This window comes from Oncorhynchus mykiss, chromosome 27 (assembly GCF_013265735.2).
Source record: "Oncorhynchus mykiss isolate Arlee chromosome 27, USDA_OmykA_1.1, whole genome shotgun sequence".
Classification (NCBI taxonomy): Eukaryota; Metazoa; Chordata; class Actinopteri; order Salmoniformes; family Salmonidae; genus Oncorhynchus; species Oncorhynchus mykiss.
The window spans coordinates 42,742,672-42,767,942 of NC_048591.1; the positions used below are offsets into that span (position 1 = coordinate 42,742,672).

General features: G+C 47.3%; 1 protein-coding gene across 7 annotated transcripts in view; it reads left to right on the forward strand.

Moving 5' to 3' along the window:
- The window catches only part of cux1b (cut-like homeobox 1b), a 150,102-nt gene that overhangs the window by 76,015 nt on the left and 48,816 nt on the right, over positions 1–25,271 (forward strand). For 6 of the 7 annotated variants that reach the window (XM_036965636.1, XM_036965639.1, XM_036965638.1 and 3 more), the window contains exons 9-15: positions 7,003–7,051; positions 9,966–10,070; positions 10,723–10,911; positions 11,416–11,474; positions 19,680–19,725; positions 20,170–20,266; positions 23,991–24,719. In XM_036965636.1, the coding sequence (XP_036821531.1) occupies positions 7,003–7,051; positions 9,966–10,070; positions 10,723–10,911; positions 11,416–11,474; positions 19,680–19,725; positions 20,170–20,266; positions 23,991–24,719 (1,274 nt within the window). The remainder of the gene's footprint in view (positions 1–7,002; positions 7,052–9,965; positions 10,071–10,722; positions 10,912–11,415; positions 11,475–19,679; positions 19,726–20,169; positions 20,267–23,990; positions 24,720–25,271) is intronic. The other variant, XM_036965643.1, reaches the window with a different exon arrangement.

Consider the following 25,271-nt stretch of genomic DNA (forward strand, 5'->3'; position numbering starts at 1 on the left):
GTCCCTGTGGAATGCTGGGAGAAAAGAGTCATCCGTAATGTTTTTTTAACACGTCGTCTATCTGGGCTCCTCCCTCTCCAGCGAACCCGCTGTAACCCCGTGGAGACAATAGACAATGATGGATGTTCACGTTTTCATATGGGTGGTTCCCCACGCCAGTTGTGCTCCGCCCCATGGGTCTTCCGGTCGCGGCCGGCTGCTGACAGAGCCTGGACTCGAACCCAGAATCTCTAGTGGTACAGCTAGCTCTGGGGGCCCCTGGGAGAACTCTGTTTTGTCTCTAAACTAAACTATCGCTGTATTTCTGGGGGGGGGGGGGGGGTAATCCTCTTGCTTTGCGTGCCTGATTTAATCTGGCCTGATTTTGTACTGAATAAAATGATGTATTATCACACAGATTTGGCTCCTCACCAAAACGCCTCTCTTTACCTCCAGTACCACCCATATGTTCTCTATATTATAATACACTGCTGTGTCGTATAGGACAAGTCCATTACACACACTGTACGGGACTGTGAGACTGATCTTCAATGACAGGAATATAAATACCTTTATGGGGGATTTTACTGAATATTTTCCTAATTCCATGCTTGGTCTGGGTGCCGCCCAACCGACGGTCAGAGGAGTGCTGGAGGATTATGGGAGATGGTGAAGGTTAAGAGGCTCAGGGAGAAGGCTTTCAAAGAACACACAGACTTTCTGAGTTCAGCTGCTGAGGGTAGACAGTATAGATGAGTCTGAACTTGGCTCTTAGAGTTTCCCCCAACCTATTTCATCTGCCCTGAACTCTCCATGTCTCTGCATTAGTGAAATTGTTGGATTGATCGGTTGCTAAAACGGATCGATTCCTTTCTCCATTGCTCCCTGGTTACCACCTCCTCAGCCCTCTGACAGCTCTCTCCATCGCTCCCTGGTTACCACCTCCTCAGCCCTCTGACAGCTCTCTCCATCGCTCCCTGGTTACCACCACCTCACACCACCTCAGCTCTCTCCATCGCTCCCTGGTTACCACCACCTCAGCTCTCTCCATCGCTCCCTGGTTACCACCTCAGCTCACTCCATCACTCCCTGGTTACCACCTCCTCAGCTCTCTCCATCTCTCCCTGGTTACCACCACCTCAGCTCTCTCCATCTCTCCCTGGTTACCACCACCTCAGCCCTCTCCATCTCTCCCTGGTTACCACCTCAGCTCTCTCCATCTCTCCCTGGTTACCACCACCTCAGCTCTCTCCATCTCTCCCTGGTTACCACCACCTCAGCCCTCTCCATCTCTCCCTGGTTAGCACCTCAGCTCTCTCCATCTCTCCCTGGTTACCACCTCCTCAACCCTCTCCATCTCTCCCTGGTTACCACCTCAGCTCTCTCCATCTCTCCCTGGTTACCACCACCTCAGCTCTCTCCATCTCTCCCTGGTTACCACCACCTCAGCCCCCTCATCTCTCCCTGGTTACCACCGCAGCTCTCTCCATCGCGCCCTGTTTTCTCCTCCTCAGCTTTCTCCATCGCTCCCTGGTTACCACCTCAACTCTCTCCATCTCTCCCTGGTTACCACCTCAGCTCTCTCCATCTCTCCCTGGTTACCACCTCCTCAGCTCTGTTAATTACTGTTAATTACTGTTGTGTTAATTACTGTTGTTTTAATTACTGTTCGCAAAACAATGTCCATTACTACACTTTACAATGCAAGAAGATACCGGTAGCTTCCAGTGTTGTAGACTAACTTTCCTTGCTAGCTTATAGCTGAAGCTAAAATCTATTCACTACCCTAGGACCTTGTTTGTGATAACATGCTTACCGTAACGCAAAATATTGCTGATTTCAAAGTAGATTTTTACCAAAAACGTAATTAATTAACTTCGTCTCCCCTGCCGCACGTCTCTCCCAGTCATGGTCGTCTTTGCCTCAAAGTGTGTGTGTGTGTGTGTGTGTGTGTGTGTGTGAGAGAGAGAATGAACTCTTCGGTTTTAAAGAGACAGCACACACGTCTATAAAATGAGAGATTGTTTGTTCTATGTAAAAGCTGTTGATCAGTACAATAAGTCCCAAACGGAAGGGAAACAGATTTGTTTTTCATCTACAGCCTCATGAAATCAACCAAATCAAGCTCAATAACCCAATGCGCATGGTACACACTCCTCTTGAATATTCATTCACCTGTATTGTGACCTAGGCTACATCTTTATTTCCCCAGTGAATCAATAGACTAGAGATTTACCATTCAAATAAATGATTCCACACACACACCTACCTCCTTGTTCCGGTTCATTCTTCATATGGGTGCGCAGGGGAGAACATTGATTGGCTCTTTTGGTTACGTCTCGCTATTCAGGTTTGATGCAATTTTCTACCGTTCATGTATTTATATCGTATTTATCAATTGTTTAGTCATCAATTATTATTATTACCCTCCCATTTGTTGGGTCGGCATTCTCCTTTTTTGGTGATAGCTGCAGTATAGGCCTAGCCTGTTGAAAAGTTGTTGTTTTTTGACGATTTCATTCTGTTGAGACACTTTTTGCTGGCCAAATGAAATTCCAGCTGTAATGTTGTGTTAGCCTCAGTATAATAGAACGATCGCTGGGCCTGCTATGCTACTCACATTCGGACCACGAAAAGGAGAAACCAAACACGCCAATCTTAACTTGTTTATATTTCCCCTATAAACATTGACTGACTTTTGATATTACCCTGATAAAGTTAAAAAATAATTTCTGTAAAGGTTTGTTGTGGTGTTGCTATTATTAGGCTCTGCCTAGTGCAGGACAATGAAGGCATTGCGCACTGGCGCGCCAACGGACTCCGACAGTTGATCTTGAGGCTGACTGTTTTCGACCTACCCGGAGTTAGTATAATACTTATCTTTATAACATTCTGATCGAAAATGTACGAATTAGCCAACTTCTGTACGCCTATATCTGTATAGAAGTAGTAGCTTATCTGATAAGTATGTAAAGAAATCCATGTTGATGTCTGGAACATGGCGCCGGCATGTCTCTCTCTTCTGGTCTCTCTCGGCCTAAGCTTGTCTTCCTCAATATTTATTGTTTAAATATTAGTATCATACAGGGGATAGCTGATACCTGGCTATCCACTAGCTATAGCTGATACCTGGCTATCCACTAGCTATACCTGATACCTGGCTATCCACTAGCTATAGCTGATACCTGGCTATCCACTAGCTATAGCTGATACCTGGCTATCCACTAGCTATAGCTGATACCTGGCTATCCACTAGCTATAGCTGATACCTGGCTATCCACTAGCTATACCTGATCCATTATTGTTTACATATTAGTATAATATGGTGGATAGCTGATACCTGGCTAATCCCCGATCCATTAAGCGCTCACATCTCCGACAGCTAAACCGTGAGGTAGACCGCTATTTTTTTAAAAATTTGTTACACATTGAAACACAACACGTGTTTGTTTTTTGTTTTCCTTAACTTGTTTTTGGCCGTTTTTAAGGACACGTAGCCTAACTGTGGATCGTTTGGCCAATGTCGGTTGTTTAGTGATGACGCTGGCACCACCCAGTTGGAAGTTTCTTTCTCTCTACTCTCGGATCCGAACCAGCACGGCTCTGTTTTCCGCAGTCCTTTTCGGAACGGGTCTGACTGTCTCTGGGTCCATTCGGAACTGTTTTGGGCCTGCCGATGACCTCTAGTTCCCGAGAGAGAAACCCGAAAAGAAAGACTTTTGTCAAGGCTGGCCAGGAGAGGAGTGCTAAATCCCTCCTGTAGACGCTGCTTCCCCATTGGCATCCTATTCCCTATGGGTCCTGGTCAAAAGAAGTGCACCAAGTAGGGAATAGGGTTTCATTTGGAGCGGAGATGCAGTGTGTGGCGGAGAGCCAAGTACAGGCCCCAGCCAGGAGGCAGGATATGAAGGACCCTCAGAGGACTGACCGACGATGGATGTCCCTCTTCACTTTACTGACATGCCTGAGGACTTGAACCCGTGTCCATAAAGCTTCAGAGTAGAAGTGCTGGTCTAGGATCAGGTCCCCTCCTGTCCATATAATTGTATTCATTATGATCTAAAATGTGTACCTGATCTGAGATCAGCACTCCTAGTCTCAGAATCTTTATGAATATGGGACCTGGACTTGGATGAGAAACGGTGTCTGTCTCCCTCTCTTGCCGATCAGAGAAATGCATATTAAACAATATAGGCCTATAGAGAGTGAGAGAGATGTACTGAATAATCCAAGCAGTTGGATTTGTCACCTCAATTTGCTCTATTTCAACATTATTCATTACAAGATTTAGTTGAGGTTTAGTGAATGATTTGTCCTAAATGCAATGCTTTTCATTTATTTATTTTTATTTAGGCCTAACTTATTCCTTGCCGCCCATTCTGAAACTGCAGCTCTTTAAGTTCTTGGCATTTCAGTCGCTGTGGTAGCTGACGTGTTTAGTGTTGAGTCATCCGCATACATAGACCATTGATGGGGTCACTACTTGACACCAACAAACGCCCCATAATATCTGTCCCGCCACCCTCCCTGAATCGTGGCACTGACCGGTTCAGCAGACTTATTGTCTATACACCCTGATCAGTTTCACCTGTTATTGTCTCCACCCCCTCCAGGTGTCGCTTATTTTCCCCTGTGTTTCCTGTCTCTCTGTACCAGTGTATTTATCCCTGTGTTTCCTGTCTCTCTGTGCCAGTGTATTTATCCCTGTGTTTCCTGTCTCTCTGTGCCAGTGTATTTATCCCTGTGTTTCTTGTCTCTCTGTACCAGTGTATTTATCCCTGTGTTTCCTGTCTCTCTGTACCAGTGTATTTATCCCTGTGTTTCCTGTCTCTCTGGGCCAGTGTATTTATCCCTGTGTTTCCTGTCTCTCTGTACCAGTGTATTTATCCCTGTGTTTCCTGTCTCTCTGTACCAGTGTATTTATCCCTGTGTTTCCTGTCTCTCTGTACCAGTGTATTTATCCCTGTGTTTCCTGTCCATCCTGGTCATATTAACAACCCATCCTGGTCATATTAACAACCCATCCTGGTCATATTAACAACCCATCCTGGTCATATTAACAACCCATCCTGGTCATATTATCAACCCATCCTGGTCATATTATCAACCCATCCTGGTCATATTATCAACCCATCCTGGTCATATTAACAACCCATCCTGGTCATATTAACAACCCATCCTGGTCATATTAACAACCCATCCTGGTCATATTAACAACCCATCCTGGTCATATTATCAACCCATATTATCAACCCATCCTGGTCATATTATCAACCCATCCTGGTCATATTATCAACCCATATTATCAACCCATCCTGGTCATATTATCAACCCATCCTGGTCATATTAACAACCCATCCTGGTCATATTAACAACCCATCCTGGTCATATTAACAACCCATCCTGGTCATATTAACAACCCATCCTGGTCATATCAACCCATATTATCAACCCATCCTGGTCATATTATCAACCCATCCTGGTCATATTATCAACCCATATTATCAACCCATCCTGGTCATATTATCAACCCATATTATCAACCCATCCTGGTCATATTGTGTTGACGTTGTCCAGATCTGTAGCTCTACTTTGATTTAAGTGATCACATTTCCAGATGTGCTGTATTGTGTGCTTGGTTGGATAAGTAACAGGAACACATCCTGTCGTGTGTGTGTGTGTGTGTGTGTTTGTGTGTGTTTTTCTCTGTCCTGATGGGAGGTTTTACATGATCGCTCTGGTGAGGCACACACACACACACACACAGCATGGCTTTACCTAAATGGACAGATGCTTTTAACCATTAGAGAGGGAATAGCCCCCATGGTCCATTCATTCTACTGTATTGCCTCCAGCGTCTTGGTGACCTCAACTCAGCTGTGTGTTTTCTATGCTCTATTCAGATCAGACAATAGTAAGCTATGACACACACACACAGAGACACACAGAGACACTTACTGACGCTTCGCAGCACTGCCTGTGTGGTTGTATCAGCACATTAACCTTGGCACTGTGTTCTCGATTTTATAATGGTTATTGAAAAACACTCTTACATAGACGCAGAATTACAGATAGCCTAAATTAAGGTAATTAGGCACGTAATGCATAATCACCTGTAATTAAATGTTAGGGTGTTAATGTAATTAAGGATTTTATATGCCGAGTCATTTGGCGTGCAGGCTCTGTTGTGACTGTGTCAGCCACCCATCCTTACAGCAAAGGTTAATGAAATAGGAATCCTCCTTGTTGAACTCTGACCTAGCAGGAGAGAGATGACGCCCCTAGAAGATGAGCATTGGGGTACACTATGCTGTGGGAACAGGATCATATTGTAGTGACCCGCTCGATGAGCCATGTTTAAGAGTCCCCACCAAGTCCGTCAACCTTATCGGCGTGATGCCAGTGACCCGGGTTAGCTTCCCTTTCCTGCCATTAGCTACCATATCTATCAGATTAGCTACCATATCTATCAGATTAGCTACCATATCTATCAGATTAGCTACCATATCTATCAGATTAGCTACCATATCTATCAGATTAGCTACCATATCTATCAGATTAGCTACCATATCTATCAGATTAGCTACCATATCTATCAGATTAGTGAGTGGTAAGAATCCGAGATCAATTAGTGTAATCCCTCTGTTTTAGTGTGAGCCGGGTTTAGACACACACACACACACACACACACACACACACACACACACACACACACACACACACACACACACACACACACACATACATAAACTGCAGAGGTTATTGCGTTCACAATCAAAGGATGAAGGTGAAATTGAGAGGGCTTTAACAGGGACTGCTGCGCGCACATGCCTTGTGTACATGCAACCCCAATGTGTTTTCTCAGGGTGTGTTTGGAGTTGTGTAACATGCAACACCAATGTGTTTCAAGCTTTGGGAACCTCAGGGTGTGTTAGTGGGTGTAGGGATGTGTGTGTTCATGTTGTGGTGATCACTGTTCTGTGTGTTTCCTTAGTAACACCTCCTCTTCCTCCTCCTCCTTAGGGCCGATGAGATTGAAATGGTGATGACAGATCTGGAGAGAGCCAATCAGGTTAGTCTGCACCCCTTTAGGGCCTTGGTCGTTATTGGATAACGTAACCACGATCTATTTCTATGTTTCCGGTTATACTGGGTTATTACTAGCCACTGTTACCTTACTGAAAGGAGGTAAGAGCTAACAGTCGACCACAAGATACTTCTCTAGAGCCTCTGAGTTGATGCTAGAGTCTGTTATAATGTTGAATGTCACAGCAGAATATTGGTTTAAATTCATCACTAACACTCATTACTCATAATGAGGTGTAAATGAACAAATAAGGAAGCAATTACGCTGGGGGGGATGTTATGAGTTCTAAATATGAATCTAACTACGCTGGGGGGGAATATTATGAGGTCTAAATATTAATCTAATTACGCTGGGGGGGATGTTATGAGTTCTAAATATGAATCTAATTACGCTGGGGGGGAATGTTATGAGTTCTAAATATGAATCTAATTACGCTGTGGGGGGAATGTTATGAGTTCTAAATATGAATCTAACTACGCTGGGGGGGGGGGGGAATGTTATGAGTTCTAAATATGAATCTAACTACGCTGGGGGGGGGGATGTTATGAGTTCTAAATATGAATCTAATTACGCTGGGGGGAATGTTATGAGTTCTAAATATGAATCTAATTACGCTGGGGGGGGGGAATGTTATGAGTTCTAAATATGAATCTAATTACGCTGTGGGGGGAATGTTATGAGTTCTAAATATGAATCTAACTACGCTGGGGGGGGGGGGGGGGAATGTTATGAGTTCTAAATATGAATCTAATTACGCTGGGGGGAATGTTATGAGTTCTAAATATGAATCTAACTACGCTGGGGGGGGGGGGATGTTATGAGTTCTAAATATGAATCTAATTACGCTGGGGGGGAATGTTATGAGTTCTAAATATGAATCTAATTACGCTGTGGGGGGAATGTTATGAGTTCTAAATATGAATCTAACTACGCTGGGGGGGGGGGGGAATGTTATGAGTTCTAAATATGAATCTAACTACGCTGGGGGGGGGGATGTTATGAGTTCTAAATATGAATCTAATTACGCTGGGGGGAATGTTATGAGTTCTAAATATGAATCTAATTACGCTGGGGGGGGGGAATGTTATGAGTTCTAAATATGAATCTAATTACGCTGTGGGGGGAATGTTATGAGTTCTAAATATGAATCTAACTACGCTGGGGGGGGGGGGGGGGGAATGTTATGAGTTCTAAATATGAATCTAATTACGCTGGGGGGAATGTTATGAGTTCTAAATATGAATCTAACTACGCTGGGGGGGGGGGGGGATGTTATGAGTTCTAAATATGAATCTAATTACGCTGGGGGGGAATGTTATGAGTTCTAAATATGAATCTAATTACGCTGGGGGGATGTTATGAGTTCTATGAATCTAATTACGCTGGGGGGGAATGTTATGAGTTCTAAATATGAATCTAATTACGCTGGGGGGGGGATGTTATGAGTTCTATGAATCTAACTACGCTGGGGGGGATGTTATGAGTTCTATGAATCTAATTACGCTGGGGGGGATATTATGAGTTCTAAATATGAATCTAACTACGCTGGGGGGGAATGTTATGAGTTCTAAATATGAATCTAACTACGCTGGGGGGGGATGTTATGAGTTCTAAATATGAATCTAATTACGCTGGGGGGGGATGTTATGAGTTCTATGAATCTAATTACGCTGGGGGGGATGTTATGAGTTCTATGAATCTAACTACGCTGGGGGGGATGTTATGAGTTCTATGAATCTAATTACGCTGGGGGGGAATGTTATGAGTTCTAAATATGAATCTAATTACGCTGTGGGGGGAATGTTATGAGTTCTAAATATGAATCTAACTACGCTGAGGGGGAATGTTATGAGTCCTATGAATCTAACTACGCTGAGGGGGAATGTTATGAGTCCTATGAATCTAATTACGCTGGGGGGGATGTTATGAGTTCTAAATATTAATCTAACTACGCTGGGGGGGAATGTTATGAGTTCTAAATATGAATCTAACTACCCCTCGGCTCAGAGACCTCTGTAGTCTAAACGCCCTGATCATGATAATAGATTGTTAGGGGGGCTGTGGGAATGTCAGTAATGTTAACATTTATTGTTGAGATGACTTGGGGATGTCTGGGAAGGCATAGCTAGCCACCTAATGCTAATGTTAGCCTTGAGCTCAGCTTTCTCATCTCCCGCACGGCACACACAATGTCATTCTGTTTCCAGTTACACCTCTGGGTCAAAGAGGATGACATCATGCCTTTCAGCTCTCTCTCACACACACACACACTCTCTCACACACACACACACACACACACACACACACACACACACACACACACACACACACACCGACACATTTTATATGCGCGGTGTTGACAGGAAACATCAAAACGGGTATAGAGGAGACATGGTGTTTCTCCATGGAGATTTGTCACTTCAGCCTGCAGTTCTGTCAGTTGATTAAAAGCTGTGCTCTGCAGTCTCTCAGTATGATCACCCACTTAGGCTGTGTTAACACAGACATTCCAACTCTCTTTCTCTCTCTCTTTCGCTTTCTCTCTTTCTCTCACTCTCTCTTTCTCCCACTCTCTCTTTCTCTCTCTCGCTCTCTTCTCTCTCTCGCTCTCTTTCTCGCTCTCTTTCTCGTGCGCTCTCTTTCTCTCGCTCTCTCGTGTGCTCTTTCTCTCTTGTGCTTTCTCTCTCATGCTCTCTCGTTCTCTCCCTCTCTCTCTCGTTCTCTCCCTCTCTCTTGTTCTCTCCCTCTCTCTCTCGTTCTCTCTCGTGCGCACTCTCTCTCTCGTGCTCTCTCTCTCGTGGTCTCTCTCTCTCGTGCTCTCTCTCTCTCTTTGGCACGCACTCTCTCTCTGGCACTCTCTCTCATGCCCTTGCTCTCTCGTTTTCTCTCTCTCTCTCAGAGAGCCGAGGCAGCACAGAGGGAGGCGGAAGCTCTGAGGGAGCAACTGACCTCTTCTAACCAATCCCTGCAGCTGACCACCCACATTCAGCCCACCCCAGACACGGTACATTGTACTATAGGACCAGACTGTTCTGATTGGTTGATTGACCTATTGATGTATTGGTTGGTTGATTGCTATATTGATGTGTTGACCTATAGGATCAGACTGTTCTGATTGGTAGATTGCTGTATTGATGTATGTGTTGACCTATAGGATCAGACTGTTCTGATTGGTAGATTGCTGTATTGATGTATGTGTTGACCTATAGGACCAGACTGTTCTGATTGGTAGATTGATGTATGTGTTGACCTATAGGACCAGACTGTTCTGATTGGTAGATTGATGTATGTGTTGACCTATAGGATCAGACTGTTCTGATTGGTAGATTGATGTATGTGTTGACCTATAGGACCAGACTGTTCTGATTGGTAGATTGATGTATGTGTTGACCTATAGGATCAGACTGTTCTGATTGGTAGATTGATGTATGTGTTGACCTATAGGACCAGACTGTTCTGATTGGTAGATTGATGTATGTGTTGACCTATAGGATCAGACTGTTCTGATTGGTAGATTGCTGTATTGATGTATGTGTTGACCTATAGGATCAGACTGTTGTGATTGGTAGATTGCTGTATTGATGTATGTGTTGACCTATAGGACCAGACTGTTCTGATTGGTAGATTGGTAGATTGATGTATGTGTTGCCCTATAGGACCAGGCGGTGGAGGCCCTGTCCCGCTCCAGTCTGGAGGCAGAGCTGGGGGCCAAGGACAGGGAGATGGTTCAGCTGGTGGAAGATGTTCAGAGACTGCAGGCCAGCCTGTCTAAACTCAGAGAGAGTTCCAGCACACAGATCACACAGCTGCAACTACAGCTCAGCACCAAGACGGACACCCTCAAGGTAGGCTATATATACACACACCTCTCACAACCTCTCACAACCTCACACACACACACCTCTCACAACCTCACACACCTCTCACAACCTCACACACCTCTCACACACCTCTCACAACCTCACACACCTCTCATACACACACCTCTCACACACACACCTCTCACACACCTCTCACAACCTCACACACCTCTCATACACACACCTCTCACAACCTCACACACACACCTCTCACAACCTCACATACACACCTCTCACAACCTCTCACAACCTCTCACAACTTCAGGTGTATGTACAAGTTGATTGTGATTATACTGTCTGGGAGTTTCCGTCCTTCTCAATCATCATTCATTTAACCCCCCTCCCTCGCTCTGCTCTCATCCCCTCTCCTCCCTCGCTCTGCTCTCATCCCCTCTCCTACCTCGCTCTGCTCTCATCCCCTCTCCTACCTCGCTCTGCTCTGCTCTCGTGCCCTCTTTTCTCCTCTCTTTCCATCCCTCTTCTCTATAGCAACTGGAGGAAAAGCTGCAGGAACATGCTGACTATGAAGAGGTGAAGAAAGAGCTGAGGTGAGTGAGTGTGGTGTGTGTGTGTGTGTGGTGTGGTGTGGTGTGGTGTGGGTGTGTGTGTGTTGTTCTCTGTTCTTACACCAAATACTGGCAAAAATATACTCATTCAGTTAATGATTGATGTCCTCAGTAGTGTGTGTGTGGTGTGGTGTGTGTGTGGTGTGTCTTGTGTGGTGTGGTGTGTGTGTGTGTGTGTGTGTGTGGTGTGTCTTGTGTGTGTGTGTGTGTGTGTGTGTCATTGCCTCTGAGGTCCTCTAACAGCATCAGAAGGGCAGCATGTCCTCTTCCCCTCGATCTATAAGTCAATACTGAGTGTTTATTAACATGGTTCCCAGTGTGTTTTAATGGATCTTTGTTAGTAGTTACTCCTGCACATAATCAACCTGAAGGGTAATACTGCAAAACCAGATCAAGGAGTTAGCAGCCAGATAACTTATTATTATTATATAGAAAGGTACTCTTGAAATGGGCATGGTCTAGCGTTATTAAAACCCCTAGAGTCGATGTCCCACAAACACATGGTCTAGCGTTATTAAACCCCCCTGGAGTCGATGTCCCTCAAACACATGGTCTAGCGTTATTAAAACCCCTTAGAGTCGATGTCCCACAAACACATGGTCTAGCGTTATTAAAACCCCCTGGAGTCGATGTCCCACAAACACATGGTCTAGCGTCATTAAACCCCCTGGAGTCGATGTCCCACAAACACATGGTCTAGCGTTATTAAACCCCCCTAGAGTCGATGTCCCACAAACACATGGTCTAGCGTTATTAAAACCCCCTGGAGTCGATGTCCCACAAACACATGGTCTAGCGTTATTAAAACCCCTGGAGTCGATGTCCCACAAACACATGGTCTAGCGTTATTAAAACCCCCTGGAGTCGATGTCCCACAAACACATGGTCTAGCGTCATTAAACCCCCTGGAGTCGATGTCCCACAAACACATGGTCTAGCGTTATTAAACCCCCCTAGAGTCGATGTCCCACAAACACATGGTCTAGCGTTATTAAAACCCCCTGGAGTCGATGTCCCACAAACACATGGTCTAGCGTTATTAAAACCCCTGGAGTCGATGTCCCACAAACACATGGTCTAGCGTTATTAAAACCCCCTGGAGTCGATGTCCCACAAACACATGGTCTAGCGTTATTAAACCCCCTGGAGTCGATGTCCCACAAACACATGGTCTAGCGTTATTAAACCCCCTGGAGTCGATGTCCCACAAACACATGGTCTAGCGTTATTAAAACCCCTTAGAGTCGATGTCCCACAAACACATGGTCTAGCGTTATTAAACCCCCTGGAGTCGATGTCCCACAAACACATGGTCTAGCGTTATTAAAACCCCTTAGAGTCGATGTCCCACAAACACATGGTCTAGCGTTATTAAAACCCCTTAGAGTCGATGTCCCACAAACACATGGTCTAGCGTTATTAAACCCCCCTAGAGTCGATGTCCCACAAACACATGGTCTAGCGTTATTAAACCCCCTGGAGTCGATGTCCCTCAAACACATGGTCTAGCGTTATTAAAACCCCCTAGAGTCGATGTCCCACAAACACATGGTCTAGCGTTATTAAACCTGCCTGGAGTCGATGTCCCACAAACACATGGTCTAGCGTTATTAAAACCCCTTAGAGTCGATGTCCCACAAACACATGGTCTAGCGTTATTAAAACCCCTGGAGTCGATGTCCCACAAACACATGGTCTAGCGTTATTAAAACCCCTTAGAGTCGATGTCCCACAAACACATGGTCTAGCGTTATTAAAACCCCTTAGAGTCGATGTCCCACAAACACATGGTCTAGCGTTATTAAAACCCCTTAGAGTCGATGTCCCTCAAACACATGGTCTAGCGTTATTAAACCCCCCTGGAGTCGATGTCCCTCAAACACATGGTCTAGCGTTATTAAACCCCCTGGAGTCGATGTCCCACAAACACATGGTCTAGCGTTATTAAAACCCCTTAGAGTCGATGTCCCACAAACACATGGTCTAGCGTTATTAAAACCCCTTAGAGTCGATGTCCCTCAAACACATGGTCTAGCGTTATTAAAACCCCTTAGAGTCGATGTCCCTCAAACACATGGTCTAGCGTTATTAAAACCCCTGGAGTCGATGTCCCACAAACACATGGTCTAGCGTTATTAAACCCCCCTAGAGTCGATGTCCCACAAACACATGGTCTAGCGTTATTAAACCCCCTGGAGTCGATGTCCCACAAACACATGGTCTAGCGTTATTAAACCCCCTGGAGTCGATGTCCCACAAACACATGGTCTAGCGTTATTAAAACCCCTTAGAGTCGATGTCCCACAAACACATGGTCTAGCGTTATTAAACCCCCCTAGAGTCGATGTCCCACAAACACATGGTCTAGCGTTATTAAAACCCCTGGAGTCGATGTCCCACAAACACATGGTCTAGCGTTATTAAAACCCCTGGAGTCGATGTCCCACAAACACATGGTCTAGCGTTATTAAAACCCCTGGAGTCGATGTCCCACAAACACATGGTCTAGCGTTATTAAAACCCCTGGAGTCGATGTCCCACAAACACATGGTCTAGCGTTATTAAACCCCCCTGGAGTCGATGTCCCACAAACACATGGTCTAGCGTTATTAAACCCCCTTAGAGTCGATGTCCCTCAAACACATGGTCTAGCGTTATTAAAACCCCTGGAGTCGATGTCCCACAAACACATGGTCTAGCGTTATTAAAACCCCTGGAGTCGATGTCCCACAAACACATGGTCTAGCGTTATTAAAACCCCTGGAGTCGATGTCCCACAAACACATGGTCTAGCGTTATTAAACCCCCCTGGAGTCGATGTCCCTCAAACACATGGTCTAGCGTTATTAAACCCCCCTAGAGTCGATGTCCCACAAACACATGGTCTAGCGTTATTAAACCCCCTGGAGTCGATGTCCCACAAACACATGGTCTAGCGTTATTAAACCTGCCTGGAGTCGATGTCCCACAAACACATGGTCTAGCGTTATTAAACCCCCTGGAGTCGATGTCCCACAAACACATGGTCTAGCGTTATTAAACCCCCTGGAGTCGATGTCCCACAAACACATGGTCTAGCGTTATTAAACCCCCTAGAGTCGATGTCCCACAAACACATGGTCTAGCGTTATTAAAACCCCCTAGAGTCGATGTCCCACAAACACATGGTCTAGCGTTATTAAACCCCCCTAGAGTCGATGTCCCACAAACACATGGTCTAGCGTTATTAAACCCCCTGGAGTCGATGTCCCACAAACACATGGTCTAGCGTTATTAAACCCCCTAGAGTCGATGTCCCACAAACACATGGTCTAGCGTTATTAAACCCCCTAGAGTCGATGTCCCACAAACACATACGTGTCGGTGGTTTTGCTCTAGGAAGCCCACAAGACTCAGTACCGATGTAAAACATGTATGGAAGTAGTTTAGTGCCTGAAAAAAGGGTTTTAATTATGTTTTTTTTTTTTTGTTTTTTTTATAATTTCCTGATTTATCTTATCACTCAGACAGGACAGACAATTCAAAACAAACCACAGTTTTTATTCAGTTTTTCCAAGAATGAGTCTGTTGCTATTCAATGCGTTTATACCGGCTAGTAGAAGGCAGGCCAAATTCAATATTTCATTTGATTTAACATTTTATTTTTTGTTGGATACCTAAAATGGTCCTAAAATGCTATGACCATCCTTAAAACAATTCCATAAAGGGCCTCCCGAATGGCGCAGTGGCCTAATGCTGTGCCACTAGAAATTCTGGGTTCGAGTCCAGGCTCTGTCGCAGCCGGCCGCGACCGGGAGACCCATCGGGCGGCGCACAATTGGCCCAGCGTCGTCCGGGTTAGGGGAGGGTTTGGCCGGCAGGGATATCCATGGCTCATCGCGCCTCTCCCGAGTCCGTACGGGAGTTGCAGCGATGAGACAAGACTGTAACTACCAATTGGACATCACGAAATTGGGGAGAAAAAAGGGGGTGAAAATACAAAAAACAATTCCATAAATCTTATTAGATCCCCTCCTCTGGAATCGTTTGATTGGTCCTCTGATCCCATCTACCATGTCGTGCCGTTGGGCGGCACTTAACACCCCACATTTAGCTGTCCCTCCGGGGGTGGGGGGTGGTCGCTGCGCTGCTGCTAACCTTGTGGTTCTCAACGTGTGTCTGGGGGTTTTTAACAAAGACAGAAGACACATTTCTGTTCTGACCAATGGGACAATACAGTTGTTTTCTATGTTTTCTAGTCTTCCACCATGCAAACGGTCGAAAACACCCCGCCTGTCAAAACGTTGCGTAGCTGCGTCAAATGATGTCACCATGACAGACTTTCACTTCCACCCTGCTCTTCTAGGCCAGTGATTCCCAGACAGCAGCATGCGCTAGCTGACTCCACCTTCCCCGACAGCGGCACGCGCTAGCTGACTCCACCTTCCCCAACAGCAGCATGCGCTAGCTGACTCCACCTCCTCAGACAGCAGCATGCGCTAGCTGACTCCACCTTCCCAGACAGCAGCATGCGCTAGCTGACTCTACCTTCCCAGACAGCGGCACGCGCTAGCTGACTCCACCTTCCCAGACAGCGGCACGCGCTAGCTGACTCCACCTTCCCAGACAGCAGCATGCGCTAGCTGACTCCACCTTCCCAGACAGCGGCACGCGCTAGCTGACTCCACCTTCCCAGACAGCAGCACGCGCTAGCTGACTCCACCTTCCCAGACAGCAATACGCGCTAGCTGACTCCACCTTCCCAGACAGCAGCACGCGCTAGCTGACTCCACCTTCCCAGACAGCGGCACGCGCTAGCTGACTCCACCTTCCCAGACAGCGGCACGCGCTAGCTGACTCCACCTTCCCAGACAGCGGCACGCGCTAGCTGACTCCACCTTCCCAGACAGCAATACGTGCTAGCTGACTCCACCTTCCCAGACAGCAGCACAGGCTAGCTGACTCCACCTTCCCAGACAGCAGCACAGGCTAGCTGACTCCACCTTCCCAGACAGCAGCACAGGCTAGCTGACTCCGCCTTCCCAGACAGCAATACGCGCTAGCTGACTCCACCTTCCCAGACAGCAGCACGCGCTAGCTGACTCCACCTTCCCAGACAGCGGCACGCGCTAGCTGACTCCACCTTCCCAGACAGCGGCACGCGCTAGCTGACTCCACCTTCCCAGACAGCGGCACGCGCTAGCTGACTCCACCTTCCCAGACAGCAATACGTGCTAGCTGACTCCACCTTCCCAGACAGCAGCACAGGCTAGCTGACTCCACCTTCCCAGACAGCAGCACAGGCTAGCTGACTCCACCTTCCCAGACAGCAGCACAGGCTAGCTGACTCCGCCTTCCCAGACAGCAACACGCGCTAGCTGAGTCCACCTTCCCAGACAGCAACACGCGCTAGCTGAGTCCACCTTCCCAGACAGCAGCACGCGCTTGCTGAGTCCACCTTCCCAGACAGCAGCACGGGCTAGCTGACTCCACCTTCCCAGACAGCAGCACGGGCTAGCTGACTCCACCTTCCCAGACAGCAGCACGGGCTAGCTGACTCCACCTTCCCAGACAGCGGCACTAATGAATGGTGTTCATGGGAGGACACCACAGAAGAAGCCATTGCTGTCCAAAATAAATCTATTTTTTCACGTCTGAAATTTGCAAAGTGCACCTGGATGTTTTTTTTGTTTTTTTTGTACCTTTATTTAACTAGGCAAGTCAGTTAAGAACAAATCCTTATTTTACAAATAACTATTATTTACAATGACGGCCTACCAGGGGAACAGTGGGTTAACTGCCTTGTTCAGGGGCAGAATTACAAGATTTTTACCTTGTCAGCTCGAGGATTCGATTCACTAACCAACTCTCTAACCACTAGGCTACCTGCCTCTAACCACTAGGCTACCTGCCTCTAACCACTAGGCTACCTGTCTCCTCTAACCACTAGGCTACCTGCCTCCTCTAACCACTAGGCTACCTGCCTCTAACCACTAGGCTACCTGCCTCTAACCACTAGACTACCTGCCTCCTCTAACCACTAGACTACCTGCCTCCTCTAACCACTAGGCTACCTGCCTCCTCTAACCACTAGGCTACCTGCCTCTAACCACTAGGCTACCTGCCTCTAACCACTAGGCTACCTGCCTCCTCTAACCACTAGACTACCTGCCTCCTCTAACCACTAGACTACCTGCCTCCTCTAACCACTAGGCTACCTGCCTCTAACCACTAGGCTACCTGCCTCCTCTAACCACTAGACTACCTGCCTCCTCTAACCACTAGGCTACCTGCCTCTAACCACTAGGCTACCTGCCTCTAACCACTAGGCTACCTGCCTCTAACCACTAGGCTACCTGCCTCCTCTAACCACTAGGCTACCTGCCTCCTCTAACCACTAGGCTACCTGCCTCCTCTAACCACTAGGCTACCTGCCTCCTCTAACCACTAGGCTACCTGCCTCCTCTAACCGCTAGGCTACCTGCCTCCTCTAACCACTAGGCTACCTGCCTCTAACCACTAGGCTACCTGCCTCTAACCACTAGGCTACCTGCCTCTAACCACTAGGCTACCTGTCTCTAACCACTAGGCTACCTGCCTCTAACCACTAGGCTACCTGCCTCTTACCACTAGGCTACCTTCCTCTTACCACTAGGCTACCTGCCTCTAACCACTAGGCTACCTACCTCTAACCACTAGGCTACCTGCCTCCTCTAACCGCTAGGCTACCTGCCTCTAACCACTAGGCTACCTACCTCTAACCGCTAGGCTACCTGCCTCTAACCACTAGGTTACCTGCCTCTAACCACTAGGCTACCTGCCTCTAACCGCTAGGCTATTTGCCTCTAACCGCTAGGCTATTTGCCTCTAACCACTAGGTTACCTGCCTCTAACCACTAGGTTACCTGCCTCTAACCACTAGGCTACCTGCCTCTAGCCACTAGGCTACCTGCCTCTAACCACTAGGCTACCTGCCTCCTCTAACCACTAGGCTACCTGCCTCCTCTAACCACTAGGCTACCTGCCTCTAACCACTAGGCTACCTGCCTCTAACCTCTAGGCTACCTGCAAAATATTCTGTGGACAGATGAAACTACAGTTGGGTTGTTTGGAAAGAACACACAACACTATGTGTGGAGAAGAAGACACAGCACAGCACACCAACATCAAAACCTCATCCCAACTGTAAAGTCTGGTGGAGGGAGCATCATGGTTTGGGGCTGCTTTGCTGCCTCAGGGCCTGGACAGCTTGCTATCATCAACAGGAAAATGAATTCCTGATTTTATCAAGACATTTTGCAGGAGAATGTAAGGCTATCTGTCCGCCAATTGAAGCTCAACAGAAGTTGGGTGATGCAACAGAACAACGACTCAAAACACAGAAGTAAATCAACAACAATGGCTTCAACAGAAGAGAATATGACTTCTGTATAACGCAGAGGATTTAACATTAAGCATTACTCACAAACGTTTCAAAAGAATAGACATTACAAATGTCATATGTGCAAATTGTACACCTGGGAAAATAAATCAACAAAAATATGGGTTGTATTTACAATGGTGTTTGTTCTTCACTGGTTGCCCTTTTCTTGTGGCAACAGGTCACAAATCTTGCTGCTATGATGGCACACTGTGGTATTTTACCCAATAGGTATGGGAGTTTATGAAAATTTAGTTTGTTTTCAAATTCTTTGTGGATCTGTGTAATCTGAGGGAAATATGTGTCTCAACACTCTCTCTGTCTCTCTGTCACTCTCTCTCTGTCTCTCTCTCTCTGTCTCTCTCTCTCTCTGTCTCTCTCTCTTTCTCTCTCTCTCTCTCTCTGTCTCTCTCCCTCTCTCTCTCTCTCTCTCTCTCTCTCTCTCTCTCTCTCTCTGTCTTTCTCTCTCTCTCTGTCTCTCTCTCTCTTTGTCTCTCTCTCTCTGTCTCTCTCTCTCTGTCTCTCTCTCTCTCTGTCTCTCTCTCTCTCCACACTCTCTTTCTCTCTCCACACTCTCTCTCTCCACACTCTCTCTCTCTCTCCACACTCTCTCTCTCTCTCCACACTCTCTCTCTCCACACTCTCTCTCTCTCCACACTCTCTCTCTCCACACTCTGTCTCTCTCTCTCCACACTGCCTGTCTCTCTCCACACTCTCTCTCTGTCTCTCTCTCCACTCTCTCTCTCTCTTTCTCTCTCCACACTCTCTCTCTGTCTCTCTCTCCACAGCATCCTCAAGTCTATGGAGTTTGGCCCAACTGACAGCTCAGTGCAGGTACAGGGAAAACTCCTCTTTTTGCATAGCGACAGACAGACTTCTGTAAATACTGTTCTCCTTTATCTCACCCCCCTCTCTCTCTCTATTCTCCCCCGTCTCTCTCTCTCTCTGTCTCTGTCTCTGTCTCTGTCTCTCTCTCTAACCTACTTCTTTCTATATATATGTATATATACCCCCCCTCTCTTTCTCTCTCTATACCCCCCCCTCTCTTTCTGGGTCTCTCTCTTGCGCTCTCTATCTCTCTATTTTCCTCGCTCTCTATCTCTCTATTTTCCTCGCTCTCTATCTCTCCTTCTCCCCTCTCTTTCTCTCCCCTCTCTTTCTCTCCTTCTCCCCCCTTCTTGCTCTTTCTCTCTCTCTCTTGCTCTCTCTCTCTCTCTCTCTCGTGCTCTCTCTCTCTCTCGTGCTCTTGCTCTCTCTTTCTCTTTCTCACTTTCTCAGGACATGTCTAAACCCCTAGAAGTGTTGTTGTTGGAGAAGAACCGTAGTCTGCAGTCTGAGAGTTCCTCTCTGCGCATCGCCAACACAGAGCTGAGCGGTGAGTCAGTTTGCCCTGGGGGTTAGGGCCTGGGGGTTAGGGCCTGGGGGTTAGGGTGGTTACCAACACACACCACATTGAGTCTAGACCAGTGCTTGACTTGGACTGAAATGGGTACCGGTGCTATTTGTATTAAGGTGCTGGAACTCTGCAGGAATTTAAAAGTAATATTCTATAAGAGGTTCCAGAACTCGAGGATAGAACATGTGAGGTTCTGGGACTCTGTTCCCTTGAGCTAGACCCTAGTCAAGCACTGGACTAGAAGGACTCCGGAAAGTTCTGTTTAGGCAACACAGATAAATAGGATATGTGTGGTTGCTAGGTTGCACTTTGGGATGAGTGTTTGACCTTTGTCCTGGGGTTGGATTGGACTGTCTCCAGACAGGACCAGAATTAGGTGGGTAGTGGATGGAACCAGTTCTTGTCTGGAATATTCTTATTTTAAGTGTCATTAAAACACTTATCTAATCACTCAACGCTCAAACTGACGTTCTTTGTGATAATGATTGATTCTGTCTGAATGCTCTAATAAAGCATCACTAGAAAATTAAAACGGCAAGAAACCAACCAGTATGGATTGAATAAAGACTGGAGCTCGTGAAATGTCTACGTTTCATAGACATTCCCACATGTTTCAGTGTGTGTGTGAGAGGTGTTTCAGTGTGTGTGTGAGAGGTGTTTCAGTGTGTGTGTGAGAGGTGTTTCAGTGTGTGTGTGAGAGGTGTTTCAGTGTGTGTGTGAGAGGTGTTTCAGTGTGTGTGTGAGAGGTGTTTCAGTGTGTGTGTGAGAGGTGTTTCAGTGTGTGTGTGAGAGGTGTTTCAGTGTGTGTGTGAGAGGCGTTTCAGTGTGTGTGAGAGGCGTTTCAGTGTGTGTGAGAGGCGTTTCAGTGTGTGTGAGAGGCGTTTCAGTGTGTGTGAGAGGTGTTTCAGTGAGTGAGCTCTGAAAATTAGGCTGCGGTGCCTCTCCCTCAGCACTAGCCCTCTCTATATCCCTCTCTCTGTCTTGGTGTGTTTCAAATGTCATCGGTGTTAACCAAAGGCCTGGGGGACAATACATCATCAAGGGTTACGACTGCCCAACCAATGGTTTGATCCTGGTTTTTGAATCAAAATATGTGCCGCTCTATTCAGATTAGGCCTATCAGGGGACGGCCTATCAGGGGACGGCCTATCAGGGGACGGCCTATCAGGGGACGGCCTATCAGGGGACGGCCTATCAGGGGACGGCCTATCAGGGGACGGCCTACCAGGGAACAGTGGTTTAATTGCCTTGTTCAGGGCCAGAACGACAGATTTTGACCTTGTCGGCTCAGATATTCGGTTACTGGCCCAACGCTCTAACCGCTAGGCTTCCTGCCGCCCCTTATACTGGTGGGTTCATGTTAAAATGTGTGTGCAGTGGGTATGATTAATTATGATTATTCCATGTTCAGGTAGAGGGGGATGTTCACTGATTTATCTTCTCATGTTAAAGTTAGCTGCACAACATCTTGCATACCAGAGATTAGAAAACATCAGCTTTTGTGATAATGAGAAGTTCCTGTACAAATCACCTGGCAACAAGCTCAGTTTATATAATGAGAAGTTCCTGTACAAATCACCTGGCAACAAGCTCAGTTTATATAATGAGAAGTTCCTGTACAAATCACCTGGCAACAAGCTCAGTTTATATAATGAGAAGTTCCTGTACAACAAGCTCAGTTTATATAATGGCAACAAGCTCAGTTTATATAATGAGACGTTCCTGTACAATACACCTGGCAACAAGCTCAGTTTATATAATGAGAAGTTCCTGTACAAATCACCTGGCAACAAGCTAAGATTATATAATGAGAAGTTCCTGTACAATACACCTGGCAACAAGCTCAGTTTATATAATGAGAAGTTCCTGTACAAATCACCTGGCAACAAGCTAAGATTATATAATGAGAAGTTCCTGTACAATACACCTGGCAACAAGCTCAGTTTATATAATGAGAAGTTCCTGTACAACAAGCTCAGTTTATATAATGAGAAGTTCCTGTACAACAAGCTCAGTTTATATAATGAGAAGTTCCTGTACAACAAGCTCAGTTTATATAATGAGAAGTTCCTGTACAACAAGCTCAGTTTATATAATGAGAAGTTCCTGTACAAATCACCTGGCAACAAGCTCAGTTTCAGGAAGCCCGAGTGCTTGACAGTCTCTACATCTGGTAACAAGCTCAGTTTCAGGAAGCCCGAGTGCTTGACAGTCTCTACATCTGGTAACAAGCTCAGTTTCAGGAAGCCCGAGTGCTTGACAGTCTCTACACCTGGTAACAAGCTCAGTTTCAGGAAACCCGAGTGCTTGACAGTCTCTACACCTGGCAACAAGCTCAGTTTCAGGAAGCCCGAGTGCTTGACAGTCTCTACACCTGGCAACAAGCTCAGTTTCAGGAAACCCGAGTGCTTGACAGTCTCTACACCTGGTAACAAGCTCAGTTTCAGGAAACCCGAGTGCTTGACAATCTACATTTTGGCATGACCTTTTTTTTCCACTGGATATTTCTAGAAGTTCTTGCGTTCTGTGACCGGCCATTTTTATCAAGACCGTTTTGTTTGTTTATTTATTTGCTCAGTATCTCAACAAACAAGAGTATCTGGAATGGAATTGACTAAGTGTACAGAAAGACTACAACATCAAGTGTTACTCACATTCTGGGCTTTTTTTCTGGAGCTTAAAGACTGAACTAAGGATTCATAAAAAGTCAATCAAGTTCCTCCTGTCATGGCGCCATCACAACCAGATCGTTCACCCTTACAGACGACCAATTGTAAAGCTCTCTATACCGCCATTAGGCCCAATCAGATCCGCTGTTACACTGCAGCGCTGCAGCCACTCCACCAATGGGCCCTGAACATAGTGAACACAAGTAAACCTAGTGAAGAGAGACAGTGGGAGGCCTGACTGGACCTCTCCCTCGCTGCCTGCCAGACTCAGGCCTGCTGACTGGACCTCTCCCTCCCTGCCTGCCAGACTCAGGCCTGCTGACTAGACCCCTCCCTCCCTGCCAGACTCAGGCCTGCTGACTAGACCCCTCCCTGCCTGTCAGACTCAGGCCTGCTGACTAAACCCCTCCCTCCCTGCCAGACTCAGGCCTGCTGACTGGACCCCTCCCTGCCTGTCAGACTCAGGCCTGCTGACTGGACCCCTCCATGCCTGTCAGACTCAGGCCTGCTGACTGGACCCCTCCCTGCCTGTCAGACTCAGGCCTGCTGACTAAACCCATCCCTGCCTGTCAGACTCAGGCCTGCTGACTGGACCCCTCCCTGCCTGTCAGACTCAGGCCTGCTGACTGGACCCCTCCCTGCCTGTCAGACTCAGGCCTGCTGACTAAACCCATCCCTGCCTGTCAGACTCAGGCCTGCTGACTGGACCCCTCCCTGCCTGTCAGACTCAGGCCTGCTGACTAAACCCCTCCCTGCCTGTCAGAGTCGAGGCTGGGCAGTAACCATTTTGACTGGTTTAAGTGCTTTCTTTTTTTCTTCCCAGGCTGTCTCTTACAAGAAAGGTACAAATCACAAATGCTTGGGCATCTTGTCCGGGGGGGTTTATCAAAAAGGAGAGAGGAAGAGAATCTATTTACATAAAAAAAAAAAAAACGTTTGACCTTAAAAAATAAACAACTTTTTTTGGGTTTGTTTTTTTCGCCCCCTTTTTTGTTGACTCCCCCATAATGCCTTGTGTTTGACCTTTCTTGTAGGGTCAGCCGGGCGGAAAGGGAAAGAGGCGTCCGTGGAGGAGACCACCACGCCCAGTACCCCCTCCCTGCCTCCTCCTCTTCTCCCTCCCTCCCCCCAGCCCCGAACCCCAACTGACCCCCTTAACACCTCGATCACCAACGGGACACACCCCTTCACCCCCACGGGCATCGGCCAGGACTTCTACAGCCCCCCTTTCCCACTGGTGGGGGGCAAGATGTCCCTCAACTCCCTCCTGCAGCGCCAGCTCATGCAGACGTTCTACTCCAAAGCCTTGCAGGAGTCCACTCAGGGAGCAGCTCTACTGTTCGCCCCTGTCCACTACACCTCTACCTCCACCTCCGGCTCTGGCTCTAGCCCTGTCCCGCTCTCGGCCAGCCCCATGCAGTCTCCTGCAGGCCCAGAGGTGAATGGTAGTGGCGGTGCCCTGTCCCCCTCTCCCAGCCAGTCTGAGGGGACTGGGGGCAGTGTGTCTGACTGGGAGGACATGGACACCACAGAGATTGCCCGACAGATCAAGGAGCAGCTGATTAAACACAACATTGGCCAGCGGGTGTTTGGCCACTATGTTCTGGGCCTGTCCCAAGGCTCGGTCAGTGAGATCCTGGCTCGGCCCAAACCCTGGAGCAAGCTGACCATCCGGGGCAAAGAGCCCTTCCACAAGATGAGGCAGTTCCTGTCTGACGAGCAGAACATCCTGGCACTACGCAGCATCCAGGGACGGCAGAGAGGTGAGAGGCCTGCCTGTCTTCCTGCCTGTCTTCCTGCCTGTCTTCCTGCCTGCCTGTCTGTCTGCCTGTCTGTCTTCCTGCCTGTCTGTCTTCCTGCCTGTCTGTCTTCCTGCCTGTCTGTCTTCCTGCCTGTCTGTCTTCCTGCCTGTCTGTCTTCCTGCCTGTCTGTCTGCCTGTCTAGCTGCCTGTCTGTCTAGCTGCCAGTTCGCAAACTATTCCTCTGTTAATACTGGCCACCAGTTGTTAATACCAGCCACCAGTTGTTCCTCTGTTAATACTGGCCACCAGTTGTTCCTCTGTTAATACCAGCCACCAGTTGTTCCTCTGTTAATACCGGCCACCAGTTGTTCCTCTGTTAATACCAGCCACCAGTTGTTCCTCTGTTAATACTGGCCACCAGTTGTTCCTCTGTTAATACCGGCCACCAGTTGTTCCTCTGTTAATACCGGCCACCAGTTGTTCCTCTGTTAATACCGGCCACCAGTTGTTCCATCAGTAAGGGTCTGTTGCTTTAGTCAACCAGATAGGCCTCCAAAGCCTCCCTTCGCCATC